The sequence below is a fragment of the Lissotriton helveticus genome, chromosome 4_1, assembly GCF_964261635.1.
Source record: "Lissotriton helveticus chromosome 4_1, aLisHel1.1, whole genome shotgun sequence".
In the NCBI taxonomy this organism is placed as follows: domain Eukaryota; kingdom Metazoa; phylum Chordata; class Amphibia; order Caudata; family Salamandridae; genus Lissotriton; species Lissotriton helveticus.
In genome coordinates, this window is record NC_136063.1 from 801,918,263 (window position 1) to 801,942,040 (window position 23,778).

General features: G+C 44.0%; 1 protein-coding gene across 3 annotated transcripts in view; it reads left to right on the plus strand.

The window, feature by feature from the left end:
* The window catches only part of CLUL1 (clusterin like 1), a 220,371-nt gene that overhangs the window by 11,186 nt on the left and 185,407 nt on the right, over positions 1-23,778 (plus strand). For all 3 annotated transcript variants that reach the window (XM_078685688.1, XM_078685689.1, XM_078685686.1), the window contains one exon: positions 9,753-9,901. In XM_078685688.1, coding sequence (XP_078541814.1) covers positions 9,753-9,901 — 149 coding nt within the window. The remainder of the gene's footprint in view (positions 1-9,752; positions 9,902-23,778) is intronic.

A 23,778-nucleotide genomic window follows, 5' to 3' on the forward strand; every position in this document is an offset into this window, starting at 1 on the left:
TACTTATAAAATTAGGTAAAGAAGAGAAACAGATTCATTTATTAGGATTCTCTTCAATCCTAAACATAAAATGAGTGCGTAGTGGTATAAACAAATAACCAACAATCTCCATTAGTGGTTATTTGTTTATACCACTACGCACTCATTTTATGTTTAGGATTGAAGAGAATCCTAATAAATTAATCTGTTTCTCTTCTTTACCTAATTTTATAAGTACACTCTAGTTCACTTTACACTTCACTATTTTTAGCACTGCTTTTAAGTCACCTTACTACCTTTTTTTTCACTCACATTGTATACCACATGTAGGATTAGGTTTTTACCATCTGCCAATCCACTGTGGGTTCCAAAATATACAAGTGAGGAATAAGGATCCCAGATGATGAAGGGCGGATCCGAGTGGTGACTGATGGGAATCTTCTCATGAGTTATGAGGGACCCTATGTGTGATTTGCACAACACACTGTAAGTTCATTGCCTTTAGTTCTCCATTCAACACGTAGGGTTGCAACTTAGTTCATTTTTGTGCTTGACTCCTTACTATCCTCTGTTATAATAGCTGTTTACTGGGACTATAGTACTGTTGGGTCGTTAAACTGTCCCTCAGACCCTCATTCCCCTTGTTTGTTAATGGATATCACCCAGCCTAGCTCTCAATAAACTTGTCAGAGACGTATCTTCTGCTACTTGATATATGGAAGTAAAGTGTGCAACCCAAGCTGAACCAGTTATATTATATGTTAAAAGGGGGTTGATCGATGTATCTCTCAATCAAGTATTACTGACTTTTCCCCGGAACACTTTGCTACAATTTGCTTAGGCTGACATCTCAAGTTGTTCCCATTCTTTACAAAGTAGGGAGTTCTTCCTACACTCAAGAGGGTTCCATGTTTAAATATGGATGTAAAAAATATACTTAACAAAAAGATAGATGTAAAAATATTGAATACAAAAATATCGACTCTCTATACTTAAACAGGTAAGTACAATAATATCGAATCAAAAATATCGAAGTAAAAAATATAGATGTAAAAAATATTGACTTAAAAAATATATATCTTAAACTAAATATATTAAGTATATTAGTATTTTAACAAAATAAATTACATTTAATATATATTTTAACTAAATATAACAAATAAACTTAATTAAAAAAAATATAAACACACAAAAATGTGTACATATATATATTTAATTAAATACATTTTATTAATTATTATCTATATTTAATTTATAAACTTTTAAAATTGTATAAAAATAAAAGATATACATATATCAATAATTTAAAATAAAATAAAACATCCTATAATTAATTAACACATTAAACTATTAAAAAAACCATAAATTTCACAACACAATAATTATAATAGCAGGGAAAATGTTGGATAGCGTAAGGGTCAAAATTACTATTCCCACTCCAGTGAGTGCAACAGCAGGTAAACTGCTAGATGGTGGAGGGGTAAACATTACTATTCCCACTCCAATGAGTGCAACAGCAGGGAAAGTTGCTGGATAGCGGAGGGGTAAAAATAACTATTCCCACTCCATTGAGTGCAAAAACAGGGAAAGTGTTGGATAGCGGAGGGGTAAAAATTACTTTTCCTACTCCTGTGAGTGCAACAGTAGAGAAAGTGCTGGACAGCGGAGGGGTACAAATTACTATTCCCACTCCAGTGAGTGCAACAGCAGGGAAAGTGCTAGATAGCGGAGGGGTAAAAATTACTATTCCCACTCCTCAGTGAGTGAAAAGCAGGGAAAGTGTTGGATAGCGGAGGGGTAAAAATTACTATTCCCACTCCAGTGAGTGCAACAGTAGGGAAAGTGTTGGATAGCGGAGGGGTAAAAATTACTATTCCCACTCCAGGGAGTGCAACAATGGGGAAAGTGCTGGATAGCGGAGGGGTAAAAAGTACTATTCCCACTCCAGGGAGTGCAACAATGGGGAAAGTGCTGGATTGCGGAGGGTTTAAAAATGACTATTCCCACTCCAGTGAGTGCAACAGCAGGGAAAGTGCTAGATAGCAGAGGGGTAAAAATTACTATTCCCACTCCTCAGTGAGTAAAAAGCAGGGAAAGTGTTGGATAGCGGAGGGGTAAAAATAACTATTCCCACTCCATTGAGTGCAAAAGCAGGGAAAGTGTTGGATAGCGGAGGGGTAAAAATTACTATTCCCACTCCAGGTAGTGCAACAATGGGGAAAGTGCTGGATAGCGGAGGGGTAAAAATGACTATTCCCACTCCAGTGAGTGCAACAGCAGGGAAAGTGCTAGATAGCGGAGGTGTAAAAATTAATATTCCCACTCCTCAGTGAGTGAAAAGCAGGGAAAGTGTTGGATAGCGGAGGGGTAAAAATTACTATTCCCACTCCAGTGAGTGCAACAGTAGGGAAAGTGTTGGATAGAGGAGTGGTAAAAAAATAAAATTCCCTCTCCGGTGAGTGCAACAGTAGGGAAAGTGCTGGATACCACACCAATAAAAAAAAAATCAACATTTTAATTAAATTTAATTTCCATTATTAACATAAATAATATTAAAATTAAAATATATTATTATTGAAAAAGATAATAAACATTCATTAATTACACATTGTTTAACACTATAATATCCACAACACACACCTAAAATTAATTACACAATTACAATTAATAATGACTAATCTATTAATACAAATTAAGAAATAATTAATAATTCATCAATAAAAAATAAATGACTTCCCACCCTTTCCCACCATTTACACCTATAAGCACCACAACACACACCTATAAATTAATTAAACAATTACCATAATTAATTATTAATTAATTTAAATCAATTAACAAATGATTATCAAACAATTATTAATAAATTAATGTGCATATTTAACTCAACATCACAATTATGCAATTATGAATAAATATACATTATTGAATACATTTCGTATAATTAAATTACTTCCCATCCTATTCCCCTATAAACCCACAACCCGCTACAGAACTAAAAACGCAAAATTCAATTAAAAATGTATTAACTACTATTAATAATAAATAAAATCTATAAAATTAAATTATTTCCCACCCTATTCCCCTATAGACCCATAACCCGATACTGAACTAAAAACGCAAAACTGTATTTAAAAAAAATATATTAACTACTAACTTTTTTACACATATACAAAAATTACAAACAATTGTCATACAAAATACTAAAATACATAACATTAATAATACATCGATATTTTAACAACTATATTTTTGTAAACTATATTGAACACTTTGATATTTTTGCAATCAATATTACTTACCTAGCAATCGATATTCTTGACCACAATATTTTTTCCATCGATATTTCTATCCCACAATATTTTTACCTAGATATTTCTGTACATTGATATTTATACATCGATATTCTAGCTCTGTACCACTCAAGAGTGAGCTTGTAGGATTTCCTTGCCTCTCGAACCTCCATAAGATCCCTAGGGTTCGAGTCAAGAACCCTTCTCAGATGGCGATTTGCCACCGAGCAAAAACCATCAGGCACCTCAGGCATTTAGGAGTCGTATTATTAGGTTACATTAAGTGACTCTTAATACTGTAACATAAGAAGCTATAATAATCTAAAGGGACTTCTCCACTCTCCTCAGCTAAGCTGCCCAGAAAAGATGACAAGTATTTCTTCACGAAAAGACAGAGAGTAACCCTAGGTTTCTTGAGAAACCACTCCAGTCTTAAATCATTGCTGAAATGCTTAGAAATCTCAATAGCAGCTACCTAACCTGAAAAAAGACCAACGGCCAGAAAAGTATTGTAATGCCCTCCATCGGGCCTCTGTGACTGCTCTGAGAGCACCATGAAAGAAAGTTTCTAGTTACAAAAATAGAGCAAACAGTTCGGTCTGGACTGTTCCCATGAGGCACAGGGTAAAGACTGATTTGCATATGGCCGGGCCTGAACTGGGTGGCGAAGTGAGCTAAAGAATGATGATGGCTTCAACCCCGATCTGTTACTGGGGGCGAGTGTCTGCAAAGTTTCGGCACTCCCTTCATCATCTCCTTGTGTTTGCTCTGGTTACAAAAATGACATTGATGATGGAGGCCCACCTGCTCCCTCTGTAGGTGGGTAAAGTTGGGCTGCTTCCCCTTAAGAAACAGACAAAGTCCACTAAATCATGTTCTCCTAAATAGAGACTCAGCTATACCCCTCTAACCTTGTTAACACTGTCTAAAATAACTGGGCCGTTAACACCCAAATCCTCAGGGTTGACAATAAGGGGGTCATTAGGATGACGGACGGACTTAGTCCGCCCGCCATCCTATCGGAATTCGGGGCCGCCCGCCATAAGGGCGGTGGTCCCGTGGGGGGTATTAGGATGCGCCCACCACAGTGGCGGGCGCATCCTGCATTGCTGCCACAGAAGGATGTATGACATTACAACGCATGCTTTTACATCGCATGCCTTTACAACGCGGTTTTTACAAAGCATAGTGCTTTGGGGTGCTGGATAGTGAATTGTTTAATTTACTATTCCAACTCCAGTCCCCGTGGATAGTAGGGAAGGTGTTGGATAGTACATTAAACCTATTCCCTATCCTAGAGCGCCCCCCAGCGCAATGCGTTGTAATGGTTTGCGTTGTAAAAGGTGCGTCGTAAAGGCACTGCGTGGTAAAAGTTGCATTGTAAAGGATGTTTCCCGCCACAGAAAGGCATCTGTTTTGGCCCATGGTAATATGCCTGGCGGTGTCTAATAGACGCCGCCACCATATTAAACCTTTTCCGCCCGTAATATGGCGGGGGAAAATGGGTGGCGGGCGGGTATGGATGTCTGGCGGATCGCCACCGCCCGCATGGCGGTGGCGATCCGCCAAACATCCTAATGGGCCCCTAAGTTTGGTGTTAAAATCTCTGCAAATAATGTACTTAGGCTGTGCTACAGACACTAACTGCAGTTTGCCTAAAACCATAAATAATTCCCTAAAATACACCCACATAGTTTTTGTAAAGCATTATTGTAAAGATTAATCAGGTGGAAATGAGAAAGGCACAAATCATCCTTAATGCACAAGACTTGGAAAGGCAAACAGCCGGAATAAATCACAGTCACATTTACATTAAGGTTCAATTGAAACCATACCGAAAGACCTCCCCTGGCTCTGTTCCGGGTAGATGGTACAGTGGGGTTAGAATGATAAGCAAAGCAAGAGAGTGGAGAGGTGTCTCAGGTCTCCTGAAAAGCAATAATATTGAAGGCAGCTATGAAGTTAAGTCAGTCAAGGTCTTTTGTCTTCCCCTTGAGACGTGCTGGATTCCAGCTCAAAAGAGAAAGGGGGCTCCTGGCGCTTTTAATCGAAAAGAGCCAATCTTCAATGGAACAGCGGACCCATTATTAAGCTCTGATGAGAGGGAAAGAGGCAGTTTAACTAAGGGCAGTCAATATCAGAAAGGGCCTCAAACCGATTGAAAACGGGTACCAAAAACTGATTTCTTAGATGCCCTAAAGAGGTACTAGGTGGCCCCCAGCCATTCAACAGGATTTTCAGGACAGTGATTTTGGAAAAATTAAGGCCACCTCTTAGATTCTAGTTGGTTCCGATTTAAAGCTAGGACCTGGCGAGGCTTGTAGGAATATCCAAGGGGTACCAGGGAAATGGCGCTCCTTACATGGCTATAAATTAAACTTCCAAACTAAAGCCTTTGGACCAGTTGTGGAGAAAATTGATAATAACAGCCACCATCAGCTTCCACAGGTCCTGGGCCAATCCAGATAACCTTCCATGTTAATAAAATGTTCTCTGCCAAAAAAAATGAAAAGCCCCTGTGGCAGACTAACCAGTCGAAAACCTTATTTAACAACTGCACTTGTGACTCCAACTGATTATCCTGTAAGGGAGACCCTCCAGTAAAAATGGCAACATGCGGGCAGGCTGCAGGACAGAGGGTTTTTTGTGCTAATCTATCTTGGGGGTAAATTGGTTCTAATTCCATCTGAGCTGAGGGTTGTTGACCCTGTGGTTCCTGTTGACCTCGTACACGCACCCCTTCCCTCAACTTGGGAGGGCCTACAGAAATGTGGATTACCAGGGGTATTCGCTAAAGTATAACCTGACCCCTGGGTTGCCAAAGTCAACTGGGAGCTAGTCTCAGGAACAACCCTTATCACTCCAGATTGGCAGTTCATAAATGTAATTGAATCTGATGACGAATGAGCATCCGTGAGGGCTCCAACATCCTTGCTCATAGGGTGGTGCCCCTCATCCTCGAAAGAGTAAGCTGAGATTCGATATCTTCTAAACTATGTATCAATGGAGATAGCTCAGTCAGCAGCAACTCTTTGAGTCTGGAACTATAGCCTTCCATAAGGCGCTCCCCATCGGAATAACAAGTTTTGATATTGGCCTACATCAGATTTACCCCCGGTGCCTCTCCTTAACCTTTTGGTTTTGATTACCATCTTGTGGCTATTCTGAGGTGCCAAACTTACGGCCTGTGAAGTATCTATCTTTAAAAGGTTCCCGGAAGAACAGGGGTGACACGGCCAAGCGTGACAATGCTAAATCCACAGCTGGAGATAAATTTGTTGCAGCACCAAAGTTCAATGAGAGTCTTCCCTCTGTGAGGGCTATTTCCATACTAATAACCGCCAAAGCCCTTTCTAAATTCTGTCAATGGAAGTACTCTTGGCTGGGAAAACAATAGGACCACCAGTGATTATCTTTTTCCACATCCTGCTCAAAGTGGCTGCAACCAGTAATATGCAAATAATAGAGACACGACCAAGCACTTTATCTGTCTTAGTGTTGCAATATCTGAAACTGGCAAAAAAAGAAAAAAAAACTGTTGCCTTCTGTGGAGCTGGTGGAAGAGAGGGGACACAATCCAATCTCCTCTGGGCTCTGATGGGCGCAGACAGGTCTGGATCTTGGCCCGGGCTTGTCCCGTACAGCAGGAGTCAGACTGGTGCGGCCCGACCTCCTCTCAGGCAGACTCGGGTCACCGGTATTGTGGGACCTGTAGTTCCCCCACAGCAGTCTCTTGTATTTGGTCTTCCAGGTGATTTTTATTGTCCATTTGACTTAACAGTATCAGGCAAATTAAGCTACCTCACGGAAGTGTTCTTTCCTTTTCCCAAAGTGAAAGAATAACAGCAAGCTACCAATATCTTTCTTTCTATACCATTTTGTCATTCACTGACTGTTCTTTGACAGGGTAAGATGTGACATCCTAAACATAGAGGTCAAAAGGGTGCTTGTCTGTCTCCCAACAAACTAGATCATGTCACTAACCTCAAGAACTGTATGTACTAACCTAGACAAGCAGCTAGGTATATTCTAAATCTTAGGGAAAATCTAATTTCTCCAATGATGATTGTCAAGGTTTGTGAAATTAACCATGCCCCACCAAGGAACCACCCGCTCCTCTTGTTTTTATTTTTTAAATTAAGCTACAAAATAACTTGTGACTGAAGTTTTTAGAATACAAATTAGTAGCAGACACACAGATGTTTTCATGCAAAGGGATTACTTTATCTATTTTGATGATGACCATCTGATGTCCCAAAGACGAGATTTCTATAAGAATTCAGCGGCACAGACATCTGAGCATGTAAAGTGAAGTACACAATGAATCGCAGGATAATCCTTCACTCGACATAGGTTGGTGGATCAAGGGTTATGGTAGAGGTGGGGGTGAGTGTGAAATTGGTCAACTTTTTCTCATTACATCTCTGAGGTGGTAAACCGGGAGGGTGGTTCCCTGATCTGTCTGTAGGTAAGCATGCATTTGATTGCTCTCTTACAGCTATACCACATCTACAGATCCAGTCTCTTTATGCCCAAAAGATGTGTGAAGGCATGTAGGTTCGGCACTTGGAAACAATGGGCCAGATTCACAGAACTAACTTAAGACAATATCCTAAACTTACTACCATTTTGGTATTCACAGACGGCACTTACTCATTTTGGTATTCACAGAAGGCACTTAGGGCCAGATGTAGGTCGGTCGGTAACGGCCGAAAATCGGTATTTTCGGCCGTTACCGACCGGTAAATAAGATTTGGTATGTAGGGCCCAGAATTTTACAGATTCGGTAAATTTACCGATCGGTAAATTTACCGAATCTGTAAAATACCGAATCGGTATTCATACCTATTCGGTATTTTTGCTATGTAGGTGGGACTCTTCTGAGTCCCACAACCCTTACCGATTCGGTATTTTACCATCAAATATATTTGATGGTAAAATACCGATTCAGGTGTGCATGCACATGTGTGCATGCACACCTGTGCCATATGACAGGCAGACCTGCCCTTAGGGCAGGTATGCCTGCCACATGGCCCCCGAATCTTTTTTGGGGGTGCTAGAGGGTGTCAAAGTGACACCCCCTGCACCCTTGTCAAAATCGGTATTTACCGATTCGGTAAATACCGACCGGTAATGCCCCATTCATTCCTATGGGCTTCAAAGCCCATAGGAATGAATGGGGCATTACCGGTCGGTATTTACCGAATCGGTAAATACAGATATTTACCGATTCGGTAAAAGGAACATCTGGATGTTCCTACATCTCCACCCCTTAGATTTACCGATTTTTAATTGCCGAATCGGTATGATTCGGTAATTAAAAATCGGTAAATCTATTTTACCTACATCGGGCCCTTACTCATTTCGGTATTCACAGAAGTTAGGAGTCCTAACTTTAGGACTCCTAAATGCCTTCTGTAAATACCGAAAGTCTTAAAGTTAGGATTTTTCTCAGTTTAGGAGTAGTAAAGTTAGGACTCCTAACTTTAGGACTTCTAAATGCCTTCTGTGAATACCGAATGTCTTAAAGTTAGGATTTTTCTCAGTTTAGGAGTAGTAAAGTTAGGACTCCTAACTTTAGGACTCTTAAATGCCTTCTGTGAATACCGAAAGTCTTAAAGTTAGTTTTTTCTCAGTTTAGGAGTCCTAAAGTTAGGAGTCCTAACTTTACTACTCCTAAACTGAGAAAAATCCTAACTTTAAAACTTTCAGTATTCACAGTAGGCATTTAGGAGCCCTAAAGTTAGGACTCCTAACTTCTGTAAATACCAAAATGAGTAAGTGCCTTCTGTGAATACCAAAATGAGTAAGTGCCTTCTGTGAATATCAAAAGGAGTAAGTGCCTTCTGTGAATACCAAAATGGTAGTAAGTTTAGGATTTTGTCTTAAGTAGTTCTGTGGATCGGGCCCAACGTTCTGTCCTACAAGATTCCACACCTGCACAGATCAAGTTGCTTAATTTCATAGGCGAATTGAGCAGCGTGGAGCATCATGATTGGATCATAGCTAGTGGTTCTGTGTTAGGGCGCTGTTCCAGTGATGACACATATTATAAAGGAGATTAGGCTCAGACGAACAAAGTGCATTTGTGAGGAATTGCCCCTTGATTGTGTCAACAATACTGGTGCATATTTAAAATCAAATCAATGTGGCTCAGCAAAAAAGCAACACTAACATGTCCAATGGGGGAATAACAAAGCATGATGGGAGTCCGCCTTAGAAAATAGATTATTTTATAAGTCACTTGGGGCAGGCGTAGCTTGAATCAATTGGGAGTCCTGCTACTGCCCAACAAAATGTAGTCAAATTATTAGGATCCCATATCAAATAATCGACAGCCATTTAAAATAACATAATTACATCTTTAGATTTTGTAGTGGTGTCTCTAAAACAAAACAAACTCACCAAAATATTACGTTGATTATAAGAGAGAGAAAATGCATATGAAAGACAGTGTCTGATATTTTGTATATCTATTAGGTTTATCTAAAGTTGGAGAAGAACTTGTTGACGGGGAGGTAAAGAAAGCCCTGGCAGGGGTGAAACAAATGAAGATTATAATGGACAAAAATGTGGAACAACACAAAGATCTGATGAAGTCTTTAAAAAGGAGCAGTGAAGAGAAACAGGTAACACAGATGATGCTGGTTCAGTAGTGTGTGATGTGCGGTGAATTACACAGAGAGTTGGCCCACGTCAGTGTGGTGGAGCCCATTGAGACTGTGCCACCCTTCCTTGCATCATGAGATTTGAATGGCACGGATGAATGAACAAAGTGAGAACTATAAGCAACATAAGGAAAACAGTCTCTTTTTTGAGACAGCTCTAGATACAGCTTTCAGTTTGTTGTAGTTCCCTCCTGTACCTCACGCCTGTACTCAAAGGTCGTGATTGCAATAGCCACTGGCATGCCCAGTAATACGTTTTATTAATTAAATAATCAGACAAGGCATATACTGACTTGTTCATATTGGTATATTACTAATTACCATGAAGTATGTTGTGCCCCATTGGATAGATCTCACAGGAATGCTGTGGGACTGCTTTTAGTGCCATATGACTATCCAGGCTCGCACCATATGCAACCTGCACGGCCCATTATTACCAGCATGATGAGCGAGGCAGTCCAGCCTAGTCCATCACTGAGGAGAGAAAGGCCAGAGAACCACTCAGGCCTGGACTGGTGCTACGAGGCACCAGGCATTTTCCCGTGGGATGGAAGGGTAGGGGGCTGGTTTCATTGGTGGTGTTGAATGGCCTTGTTGCCGGGACGGGTCGGCTTTGTTTCCTGCCTGCAGCACTTCAGCTCTTTAAAGACAAACAATACAAAACACGTGGTTTTAAAGGCTGCTTCAAAATCATTTGCTTTTGCATTTGGGTGATTCCTGTCTCCTGCAGGGTCACTCTGAGCAGCGCTGACCTGCAGGCTTTGGGGGGCAAGGGGGGGGATCTCCTATTGCTTGGCTCAGAGACCACTACATATATGATAAAGACTATACAAAATTCAAAACTTAGGGGCTCATTACTATAGCGGGAGGACCGCCACAGTCAGTCCGTCAGTAGTGGTCCCTCCACCAATCGTAAAGGCCGATCAGACCACCACATTACGATGGCGATCGGATTGGTGGTGGTCGTGAAATCCGACCTCTGCTGTTCCGACAGTTGGATTGCATCCAACCACCGTTCGGACCGCCCACATAGCTCAAAATGGCAGCGGTGCCTGTTAGACACTGCTGGTTAGATTAGGATGCCAATCCACGCCAGCCTTTCCATGGCAGTTCAACCGCCATGAAAAGGCTGGTGGAGATGGACATTGGGGGCCAGTAGCGGTGCCCCCTTCCCCTCTGGACCTTTCCTTTGGGTTTTGGGGGGCATCTATGGTGCCCCCTCTACATATCCCTGGACCAAGTGACAGGCACCGTATGGTGTCTGTCACGTAGTACAGGGATGTGTACAACATCCCTTTTTAACATTGCGACGGGTGCTGCAGCCAGCAGTACCTGCCGCAATGTTAAAGGTGCGTGATGCGACCGCAACGGTGGCAGTTGCATCCTAATTCCTATTGTGGGACTGCCACACGGTTGGCGGGCAGTCCCAGATAGGAGACGATGGCGGACGGACTGAAGTCCGCCCGTCACCCTAATGAGGCCCAATGTACTGTTTTGTAATATGATTTTTTAAATGCTTTTCAATTTAATAGATTTTATTACACCATTGCATTGAGTGGCAATTGTTAGAAGTAACAGAATCTAATCTGAATTTAGAAACATTCATGCCTCCAGCACCACAGCCCTAACCCCGATGCTAATAATGAACCAAGAGGAAGCTGTCCTTTCTCACTTATATATGGTCCGGGGTGTTACTATAGATGGAGTAACATCAGTGGCGCCTCCTTCATATGGGCGTTGGGGCGCTGCCTCCCTGCTTTCTCGCAGTGCGAGAAGCAGATAACATAAAGTGGTAAAACTACCATGTTATGTTATCTGCTTCTCGCACTGCGAGAAAGCAGAAGTGCCTCTGTGCCTGATTGTGGGAGGGGGTGGGCGGTTCTGCTCGAGGGCAGGGGGGAGTGACTTGCCCAATGTTTTGGGCCCTGACTGCTTTGGTAGGGTCCAGGGCCAAACAAAGCAGTCATGCGCACTCCCCTTTTCTCTATGTAGGCTGCATGTAGCAGCCTACATAGAGAAAATGGCCCGGCCGTGGCGCTACCCTCGCCAATCACAATGCTGCCATTGCAGCGTTGTGATTGGCGGGAGGCTGCCTGTGGGTGGCAGCTTCCAGAAGAATCCTCGGAGAGAGAGCGGCAGCAGGAAGCGCGGGACGGTAAGGTTTGTTATGAACCTTTTCTGGGCGAAAGTTAATGGGATGTGTGGTCTGGGAAAGCTGCACACACACCGACACTGGAATGCAAATGTAACCAGGGCTGCTGGCTGTTTTCAGACCCCGCCGGACTCGTGCACCTTTGTATGCGTTTTGTACCGACTGTAAAATCTCTAATTGTTTTATGAATGATTGCAATAGGACTTGGAACATTGTGTGATGCAAGTTGCGCTCATCGGTGGTATGTGGTGCTGTGCCGAAGGGTCACTGACATCCCACGGTCTTTGTAAAGTCCATGCAGATCTCCGTGTTCTGCAGATCGTATTTCCCTATGTTTGCGGCAATTCAGGTAATAGGGGGTAGTAGGCGCCAAGGTACCGCGTGCAGCCCTTAGCGAGGACACGTGCTCTTAATTGAGATAAATGGCCGTAGTGCATTGTGAGCGATTTTTGTGCTAAAGTGTGTGTTTTTTTCCAACAGAAGAATATCCCCGGCCTTAATTCTTCATTAAATGTCAGAGGCCGGTTCATTGATTGCTTCAGAAATCCCCTCTGTTTAGTGATCTAGCGGCGCCTTCGGGAGAACCTTGAAGGGAACAGCTGCAATGTGCCTTATTATTATCTTAAGCAGAATTACATTGTTATTCACTTGTGAAAAGAGGTTAGTCCGATTGCCCACTTTGTATTAGAGGTACAAAAGGGGGTGGTGATGGACGGAGCATCTGAACCAATCAAACACTCACACCCAGTCAAAAGATCTGGGTTTAATCCATCACCGTTCTTTAGCCCACTCTGCCACCCCAGTTCAGTCAATGCCATATGCAAATCAGTCTGACCCTGTGCCTCATGGGAACAGTCCAGCCCGAACTGCCAAGCCATGCCTTCTCTGGACCGGAAACAAGCTTCCTAGGACCGGTTTCTGGCATTTCAGCCGTCTTCAGCCAGGCTTGCTTGAATCCAGTGGCAAAGTGAGCAAGGGACTCACGTCTGAGCATACCCTGCCAACTTATGGCGAACAAAGCGGTACAAAAGGGGGTGGTGATGGACGGAGCATCTGAACCAATCAAACACTCACACCCAGTCAAAAGATCTGGGTTTAATCCATCACCGTTCTTTAGCCCACTCTGCCACCCCAGTTCAGACATGGCCATATGCAAATCAGTCTGACCCTGTGCCTCATGGGAACAGTCCATCCCGAACTGCCAAGCCATGCCTTCCTTGGACCGGAAACAAGCTTCCTAGGACCGGTTTCTGGTATTTCAGCCGTCTTCAGCCAGGCTTGCTTGAATCCAGTGGCAAAGTGAGCAAGGGACTCACGTCTGAGCATACCCTGCCAACTTATGGCAAACAAAGCGGTACAAAAGGGGGTGGTAATGGACGGAGCATCTGAACCAATCAAACACTCACACCCAGTCAAAAGATCTGGGTTTAATCCATCACCGTTCTTTAGCCCACTCTGCCACCCCAGTTCAGACATGGCCATATGCAAATCAGTCTGACCCAGTGCCTCATGGGAACAGTCCAGTCCGAACTGCCAAGCCATGCCTTCCCTGGACCGGAAACAAGCTTCCTAGGACCGGTTTCTGGCATTTCAGCCGTCTTCAGCCAGGCTTGCTTGAATCCAGTGGCAAAGTGAGCAAGGGACTCACGTCTGAGCATACCCTGCCAACTTATGGCGAACAAAGCGGTACAAAAGGGGATGGTGATGGACGGAGCATCTGAACCAATCAAACACTCACACCCAGTCAAAAGATATGGGTTTAATCCATCACCGTTCTTTAGCCCACTCTGCCATCACCTGTTGTTTTTGCATTTGTCACCCCGAGTGGGACGGGTATGCTCAGACGTGAGTCCCGTGCTCTCCATGCCACTGGAATCAAGCTATCCAGGCTGATGAGGGCTGAAAGCCCGAAACCGGTCCTTGGATGCTGGTTTCCATTCCAGGGAGGACCTGGCTTGGTAGTTCGGGCTGGACTGTTCCCATGGGGCACAGGGTCAAGACTGATTTCCATATGGCTGGGTTCAAACTGGAATGGCATGGTGAGCAAAAAAACGATGGATTTAGGCCCAGATCTCTGTACTGGGGTGAATGTATGACATTGTTCTGCATTCTGTCCATCTCCTGTTGTTTTTGCATTTGTCACCCCAAGTGGGACGGGTATGCTCAGACGTGAGTCCCGTGCTCTCCATGCCACTGGAATCAAGCTATCCAGGCTGATGAGGGCTGAAAGCCCGAAACCGGTCCTTGGATGCTTGTTTCCATTCCAGGGAGGACCTGGCTCGGCAGTTCGGGCTGGACTGTTCCCATGGGGCACAGGGTCAAGACTGATTTTCATATGGCTGGGTTCAAACTGGAATGGCATGGTGAGCAAAAAAACGATGGATTTAGGCCCAGATCTCTGTACTGGGATGAATGTCTGACATTGTTCTGCATTCTGTCCATCATCTGTTGTTTTTGCACTTTGTATTAGGATATGATGTGGCATTATGTGCATATAGTTCAAAGAATTTGACATTTTCATCTGCGTAGTCTGAGGTAATTTTCGAAAAAAATGATTGTCTTTTTCTTCTGCAGGCCATGATGATAAATAACATTGTTTGCGTTACTTCCCCATATCGGAATGTGTGCATGTGAAAGGCAGTAATCAGCAATGTTGTAACTCTGTAAAGAGCCCATGCTATAGCTATTGTAGTTCACACTTTGAGACAATACCAGCTTTCTATTTTCAATAATTTAAGTAGATTGTTCACCATGGTGGCAATTTCCATGATCAGTCCACAATGTTGCATCTACTTGTTTTGGTCTCCTTGTCTATGGTGACACTGACAGCACTACTGATGATAACTACTTATGTGCACTTTTATATGTGTAGATTTCTGTGTTTATCACTATATATTTCTTTTACTGTAGCCTTCCCATTCTAGGTACCCTAGATTCAGTAGATTGTATATAGACCCTTCACTGATGTATATCATTTTAGTTGATAAAGGATTTCTTGACTGTGCACAACTTCAGCACAAAGGTTGTACGACGTTACAACACATGCTTTTACCACGCATGCCTTTACATGGCAGTTTTTACAACGCATGCTGTTACAACGCATAGCGTTAAGGGGTGCGGGATAGTGAATAGCTTAATTTACTATTTACTATTCCAACTACAGTCCCCGTGGATATTAGGGCAGGTGTTGGATAGTAAATTAAATCTATTCCCTATCCTAGAGCGCCCCCCAGCGCTATGCGTTGTAATGACATGCGTTGTAACAGTTGCGTCATAAAGGCACTGCGTGGTAAAAGTTGCGTTGTAAAGGATGTTTCCTCAACACAAATACTATTTTTGGTCTGTGAGCAAGAGTACCAGCCTTTCCTCATTTCACGGGACCTCAAGCAGCACACATTGCTGACCGGGAAGGCCAGGGCACAGACTATTTTTATAACGAGAGTGCTGAACATGTAAGCAGATGTTAGAAAAATGTAAACGGAACCATGGCAAGCAAAAGATATAAGGTTTCAGTTGTATTTTTACCTATTTCTCATTTGAGTTAAACATTAGATTACGCAGAAAAGGCTTCTGTAACAGGTTTTGGGTTAACGTACTGTTTTATTGTTTTATGCTTTTCACCTATTCGTTGATGCTTGCAGATAAAAGGGGGGTGATAGCAAAATGTGTGAGGCGAATTTGTGCTTTATTAAAACATCTGGTGTCACTAGTCAATCAGTGCTTTATTCATAAAATAAAGCAAGTGAAGTGGCCAGTAGAAGAGACATGTTCCACTTGCTGATATTTTGTTCCTACTGCTATGGTTTTAGCACTAGAAGTCAAGGGTAAAAAATATTTTACGAACTTCTGGTATACTGACTATGATTTGGACAATACTTCTTTCACTTGGATACTAGTATATGCCAGGTTCCTTTATTGTCACTTACTCCATATCTTTATAACTGAAGCAGAATTTAAATAGATGCTGAACAACTGGAGACAGGACTGCACTGTCAGGGAGTTTCTTTCCTAAAAGCTGTCACATCACCGGTGTCTGGTGGCTCTGCTGTTTGCTGCAGTTGTCTTTTAATCATTGATAGGTAGATTAGTTATGAAGTGTTAGTGCTGTGGCCAGCGCTCTTGTCGAAGCATTTTTACAGGTGTTCTGGTTTCTTGCCTTCTCATTTCCTGGCATGTTTTGAGTACATTAACTCTCCATCAGCACAAAACATTTTTGCTCCCTCTGTCGCTTTGTCATGTTCTTCATTATGTTGAGTCTCAAGATGTCAAAGATCAAGAGGCGCGTGTGCTTGTTTATGTCTGTATGTGTGTGTTATGGTATTTGTGTCTGTGTGTGTGTGTATTTGTGCTTCTTTGTACGTGATGCTTTTTTTTTATTTTACAAGGCGCTTAATGCATGTGTGGATGGTCTATGAATGTTCCTAATTTTGTCTGAAAATGTAATAAATAAACAGGATGGAGAACTCATTTTCTGGGGATCACTCTCTTTGTTAAGTGGGGAAACTGAGATTAGAATGTTAATGCATTTTAGTTTCAGAAGGACTTCACCTATGAACATACTCTTCTGCTGCGGGCTTTATGTGTGTTTGCAGCTTAGTCTCTGTGCTTCTCAAATTTGCTTGAAAATGCACCCTTTACCCACTCTTTTTTTTTAATTTCTCGGGGGGGGGGGGAAATCTTGCAAACCCTCCTTAAGATGTTCGAGCTTGCTCTGTACGGTGGACTCCGACAGAAAGTTTACGCCTTACCACTTTCAAATGTCACCAGCCGCCACTGAGTAACATTATAGTCTTTTCCATTTGTGCAGCTCTTGTGTGCTGCACACACCCTGAACTGATGCATTTCAAGGTACTCTCATGATATGATGAAGGAAAAGGAAACACTGTGAAAAAAGTAATAGCCTAGGATCACACAATGTGGTTAAGCGGAAGCTGGGACTGATGCAAGATTGATGTGCAATTAGGCCACTACATGGTTATCTTATTCTCGCTTAGTTTTAGATCAAAACTTAATGCTTTGTGTTTAATTCGTTGTGCCACTAAATCAGTGCTCTGTTTTAAGTAAATCCAGGCTAGTCATGTTTCATAAGGACTGAGGGCGGTAGTGTATGGGGAGGGTGACAGCTTAATGCAGGAGCTAAATTGAAAACTAGAGCACTCACCCTTGTCCAGTGCATTGAGACCATTTGCTTGACGTCATGCAACAAAACTCTAATCCCAGTAGCGCAGTGACAGTTGCAGCCGTTTCGCAGGGAATTCTCTTGTCCGCTTTTACTTTTCTCCCCCCTCGAAACCCCCCCCCCCATTGGCTTAACATTCCAACTCCCCTCCCACCCCTCCCACCCCCCCACTAGTCCCTCCACCTACGCCTGAGCTCGCGGTTAGCCTGTGTTCATGAATGTAGTCAGGAGTCAATAGATGTCTAAGTGAAAGATGTATCCTGTGTGTTGTCGGGGGCTGTAGCGTCCAAGTTGGGAGTGCCCTCTTTGTCTGGAGACGTGCTGTCACGTAAGGCTTGCACAAGTGCTTCCCACGCAGCTGCTGCTTCTAGTGCTTTGTCATCTGCTTTATGGCGAGCCAGTTGATATCGGAGTGTACTCACAGGCTGCCCATTTCAGGAACTCATAAACCCATCGCCTGTATATAGGGCCCGTTCTCGATTTCCAGTTCCTCATTATTTCTCTCTTGGCCAAGAGAAGGCCCATATCTTTAAATGTACTTGTGTTCTTATTTTTGGGCGTGTGAGGGAACCAGTGCAATATACTAATGGCCTTATCATAATGTAACCCTCTGTCTGTTATTTCGTTAAGTGTCTCGCCAATCTCCTGCCAGTATTTCCGCAGGTGAGGGCAATCCCATAGCATGTGGCCCAGTTCCAATCTCCTGAGGTAACGGGTTTCTAGGAACCCGTTGGTGTCAGGGGATAACACCCGAAGACCTCTGAGTTCTCCCTTGTTCCGGACCACAGAAACACTGAGTCTTCTAGTCGCAGTCAGAGATCGAATTTTATTGGCAGCTACCAAGTAACAGAAGTCCTAGAAGCACGACAAGCACAGGTCATGTGTTCTCAGGAGACTGTTCGTTTTTACAGAACCAGCCTTCTCCTTATATACAAAAATAATAGCTGCAAGCAAGAATTCTTGAGTTTACGATATGGCTATACACATATTTCTACAACAATACAAAAGAGCGAAGTCATGTAGGCAAGCCCGTATTTTAGACGTCCAATTCGTGATAGATTACCCAGCCAGGCCCGGAACTCCCATCAGATATCGATGAAACCCCAATAAAGGAAGGCACCTCCTAGTCATAAAACTGGCCATAGAACAGGAAAAGACAGGTGTGTCTGTGTGTAGAAAACACGATCTGGATGTAGTGAATGGTTTGTGGCATGTTATGTATTGATGCTATCGTATTAGGCCACTGGGCGAGGAGCTGCCCAAACAGGTTCGGCTGGAGGCAATGGAGTCAGTTGGGACAGGTCAGGGGGAAGTCAGGGAAGGTGGACGTGTCCTTTTAGATCAAGCTCGACCTTTAATTGACTTATCATGAGGGCAAGACACAAGATGGATACCGTTTACAAAATGGAGTCTGAGGGGTCGGGACGGAAACTACGATTCAGGGGTGTTAGCATACCTCGATCATGACGCAAATGCATAGGAATGATGTCCTAATCATTATCGGTTCGTCGACACCAAATTCGTCATGATACGTTGATGTTTCGGGACACGGGTATTGGACCTCGATACCGGGACAACAGTAGGGTCCAGAATTTCAGAACCACAGACCCTCCTTTTGCCCTCATATAAGGCAATAATTCATGTTAATCCGAGTCTAAATCTGTATGAAGGAATTCGTGGAGATGCTGTTGTAGCATGATTCTGTTGCTCCGTTCGTCCCTTGACACAGGCTTCCGTACACATGACGTAGCACAGAGGCCACATAGTGCAGGAGCGCACTGTACACACAGGCAGAACATAAACAGAAGTGCTAAGATCATCCCAATGAAGATCAGTGTTTTCCATCCCCAGGTAGCGATCAGTTCCCAGAGCCACCCTAGTAAGGACCAGTCCCCTTTTTCTACGTGAAGGGAACCAGATATCTCGTGTAGCTTAGAGATGGCCTGGTACACTGTCGGTACGTTATCAGGGATGAAAATGCAACAACTGGATTGGATCACTCTACACACACCACCACGATCGGCGAGTATGATATCTAGGGCAACTCGGTTCTGAAGGGTCATAAGTCGATCCGACTGAAGCTCGGTCGTCAAATTGCCAAGGGCTCCAGCCGTTGTAATCACGGCGGATTCAACTATCCTCGATAACTGGCGAATATTCCTGCTGTTCACCATAGGCCCCCAAAATGGCAGAAAACCCTTTGCGAAGTCAGTGAATTCCTGACCCGCGGTGTCGTCGTTACTCATGACACCCCTAGCTGTCCTTGTCCGATGGTAATCTGCTCTGGCCGTGTAGGTGGGAGGCAGCAGAAATGAGATAAAACATGTACCTGAGAAGTCAGGGGGCAACCAGGTGTAGGCTTGGTCATGGCAGACGAAATACGTGCCTTTGGCTGCTAATAGTATAGGGGAAGTTCGGGAAGCGAACACATATGTTTCCGTGCATACACTCTTTCCTAATTGTGCTTTGGGATCCCTACCGATACCTTGTAAACATAAGTGACCTCGGTTGGGTACTATCCAAACTGGGCGGGATTTCTTTGCTATCTGGCTCTTACTCAGGTAAACCCCATATTTAGTTACGTTCCAACGAGTGTACGGAGTGAGTTCATCTTTGGGAATCGTTAGATATGTGTCGAACTCTCTACTCATATTTCTTATCCCTGCTACTAGTGCCTTGTTGCTGTAATCACTCTCAGTAGAACGGGTCGGATATGGTTCTAGGGCGAATAGGATCATGGTCTGGAAAGCCCACAGAGAACCATAATAACTGAAAGGCAGGATGAAGTATGGGATACCCTTATCCGTCGTGTGCGGCATGAGTCCGCATACCCAACAGTTCGATGTGTTCATTATGGACTGGTGTTGGTGTAGAAGTTGAATGAATGAGTTATTTACAAATTCGAGTCTTCTGGCAGACTCGTGTTCAGGTAGAGGGTGAAAGGAGTGTGGGGAGAGAGTAAGAGGAGGCGTTGGCCGAGTGTCATTTGAGAACAAGGAAACGTGAAAGACGAATAGAGTATAACCAGTCAAGAACATTGCTATGCTACACAACATAAAAATACATATTATCAAAAACCTTCTTTTGGCCAGTATCGTGCATAATCGTATTTCAAAGTTCGTGAGTCTGGCAGGTCTCTTTACCCTAGGAAACTCCATCCTCTACTTGCTGCCCGCGGTGGTAGGTTGATTCTGCCAGGGAGTGCGCTCTGTTCAGTCCGGGGTAACTCCCTTGGACCAACCAGAACCGTTGACCTAAACGTCCCCAGTTGCACTCCCCAGACTTCAACCGCGACCCTAGCAGCAGAACCGGATGGCGGTTCGAAAATCAAAAATTAGCAAGTTCCCTGGGCGAGAGAGCTGAAAAATCAAAAATAGTTCTTAGGGGAAAGAAAATCACATTAGTTTGCTTTTATTAGTCTCTTTGTTTAGACCTTAAATTGTACCGTTGTTTTCCTGGTACGGTGTGGTCTTCAAACAATGTCTCAGGTTCGGTAGTGTCCAACTGCATAGACGGTGGCACAAGTCCTTGTAAAATATGATCACTCTCCTTTTCGGTACCAGTTTCTTTCAAACGTGCATCGCTGAAAGGGAGGAAGCGAGGTATGGATTCTGTCTCAGAGTCGGCAAGTCCTTCCTTGACCCACCGGTCATATGGGAGGGGTAGAGGGACCCATTTACAATGGGTCCCGTGCACCCAGTTCTTTTTGCCTTCCACCCGAACAGCTGATCTCGTGGAAAGAAGTACCAGGTACGGTCCGGTCCACCTCGGCTGTCCGTTGTTTGTGCGCTGGAAATTCCGCACTAAGATCCACGTGCCGGGTTCGATGGAGTGACCTGGATCGTCAGAGGCTGGCGGAGAGGAACTGTGAACCTGTTGGTGTAAAACACGCAATTTAGTTGTTAATTCGCACAAATAGTCAAGCAGTACGGGGTGTTCTATTTCACTGAGTTTCTTTGGCCTTGGCACGCCCCAGACGTTGGCTGGGCGGCCAAACACTATCTCATGAGGACTAAGTCCTAACCTGGAATGGACGGTCATTCTAGTTGACAAGAGTGCTAGGGGCAAGGCGTCAGGCCATTTAAGACCTGTACAGGCTTGGATCTTTGCTAATTTGAGCTTTAAAGTGCCATTGTAGCACTCTACTAATCCAGCTGATTGGGGGTGATTCGCAGAGTGAAATTTTTGTTGTATGCCTAAGCACTCACACACTCTCTTCATCACGCGTCCTACGAATTCACTTCCATTATCACTCCAGACGATTCTAGGCATACCGAATCTAGGGAAGAACTCTTTGACAAGGGCTTTGGCAGTTGACAAGGCGGTATTGTCCTTAAGGGGGTACGCTTCCACCCACCTGGAGAAAGCGCAAACAACAACGAGCACATACTTCAGATTGTTGCACCTTTCCATGTGAATGAAATCGAGCTGCAAAACCTTGAACGGATACGTTGGAGGCGCAAAATGACCAGCTGGAGTTGGGGTTCCCCTACCGGGATTGTACTTCAAACACACCATACAGTTTTTGACCACATTCTCTGCATATTTCGGGATATTACCATTTTGCCATACTGGGGCCAATAGTTTACAGATTCCTCTCGAACTGATGTGCGCAACTCCATGATGTAAATGTGCTGGACTTGTAAATGTGCTGGACTTGTAAAGCGCACAGCTGCCCGTAAGCGTCCCGGCGCTTGCTTAGGGAACCCGTCCTGGTATTCCCCTGTGAGAAACCCCGGCAAGGTGTCCACAAGGTGAAAGCCAGGCATCCCGCCGCGAGGGGCCGTAGTGGAGATTAAGCAAGCTATTGCCCAGAGTCGCAGAGTGTGACCCCGTGAGTTGAGTAGGCACCAGAGCGAGAATTGTCGAGTCCGTGGAATTTTGAGCCCGAGACCCGGCGAGGCGGGGAATCGAACCCTGGTCCACGGTCGATCTCAGCTTCCGGGTCTGCCGCCTCTAACCACTGAGCCACGCTTCTCCACATGAGCCATTGTTACTACTGCAAGTACATATGCGTTAGGTAATAGCCATCGCTGGTGTTCTGACAGTTCGACCCAACAACCATTAGCATCTAATCTACCTTTACTTTCTCTCCATTCATTCACCTCTTTCTCATTTGCCTCGGCTTGTATAGATTTCACGCTTTCAATGGTGTCCTCACACATTCCCACATCCGTAATCCATCTAGCGGGACCTACAACATACATCCGACTCATCGTGTTCCTTGCAGTCTCTTTCGCAACCTCGTTCGCAAATGCATTCCCGCGGCCAACATCATCCTGAATCTTTTTGTGGGCACTGCATTTCACAATTGCAACTTGTAGTGGCAGGGTCAATGATTCGAGGAGTTCATTAACTAACTGACCATGTTGTATCTTTGCACCATGTGACGTAAGGAACCCACGTTCACGCCACAATCTCCCAAAACTGTGAGCCACACCAAAGGCGTATTGGCTGTCAGTGTACACATTCACTCACTTTCCTTTCGCTAACACACATGCTCTGGTAAGTGCAATCAGTTCCGCAGCTTGTGCAGAATTGTGGGAAATACGCGCAGTCTCTACAATGGTGTGTAATGTCGTTACGGCATATGCTGCAGTCGTATCACCATTCGGCAACTTGAAACATGAACCATCAACCCATAAAGTATTGTTGCATTCAGGAAGGGGAGTGTCCTGTAAGTCTACTCTCCCTTTTGTCTCTTCTTCTGTCCTAAAACAGCAGTCATGGTTATCAATCTTGTCTGTTTCTGTCGGAATGGGTAATAACGTTGCGGGATTCAGTGTATCACACCTCTTTATGTGGATGTGACTCGCTAGCAGTGTAAGCTCGTAACTGGATAGTCGAGCGCTAGTAAGATGTTGTGTCTTCGTCCTGTTTAGTAAAATGTCTACTGCATGCGGGACCATAACGATCAGAGTATTATTCATGACTAATCCAGCGGACTGTCGAATGCAGACAGCTGCTGCGGCGGTGGCTCTCAGACAACTTGGTAGTGCCTTAGCCACAGGGTCTAGAGTTGCCGAAAAATACGTGCATGGGCGCTGTCTGTCCCCAAAATGTTGTGTTAAAACTGATAATGCACAACCTTCCTTCTCATGGACATATAATGTAAAAGGCTTACTGTAGTTGGGGTTTCCCAACACAGGAGGCGAACATAATGTATCACGCAACTTGTGGAAACTCGTTTGGCAATCTTCAGACCAGGGCATAGGATTTGGCGTGTCTTTGCACAGTAGTGCCAGCAAGGGTTTAGCTAGTAGTGAGAAATTCGGTATCCATTGTCTACAGTACGATGTAATGCCCAAGAAGGCCCGAACATCTCTCTGTGTCCTTGGGGCACTCAGTTCTGCAATTGCCTGTATTCTTTCTGGTGTCAGTCTCCTTCCCTCCTTCGACAAGATGTGACCTAGGTAGGTTACTTCTTGTCGGCAAAATTGGAGTTTGGAAAGAGAGACTTTGTGTTTCATGTCACATAAGTGTCGTAATAATGATAACGTAGCTTTC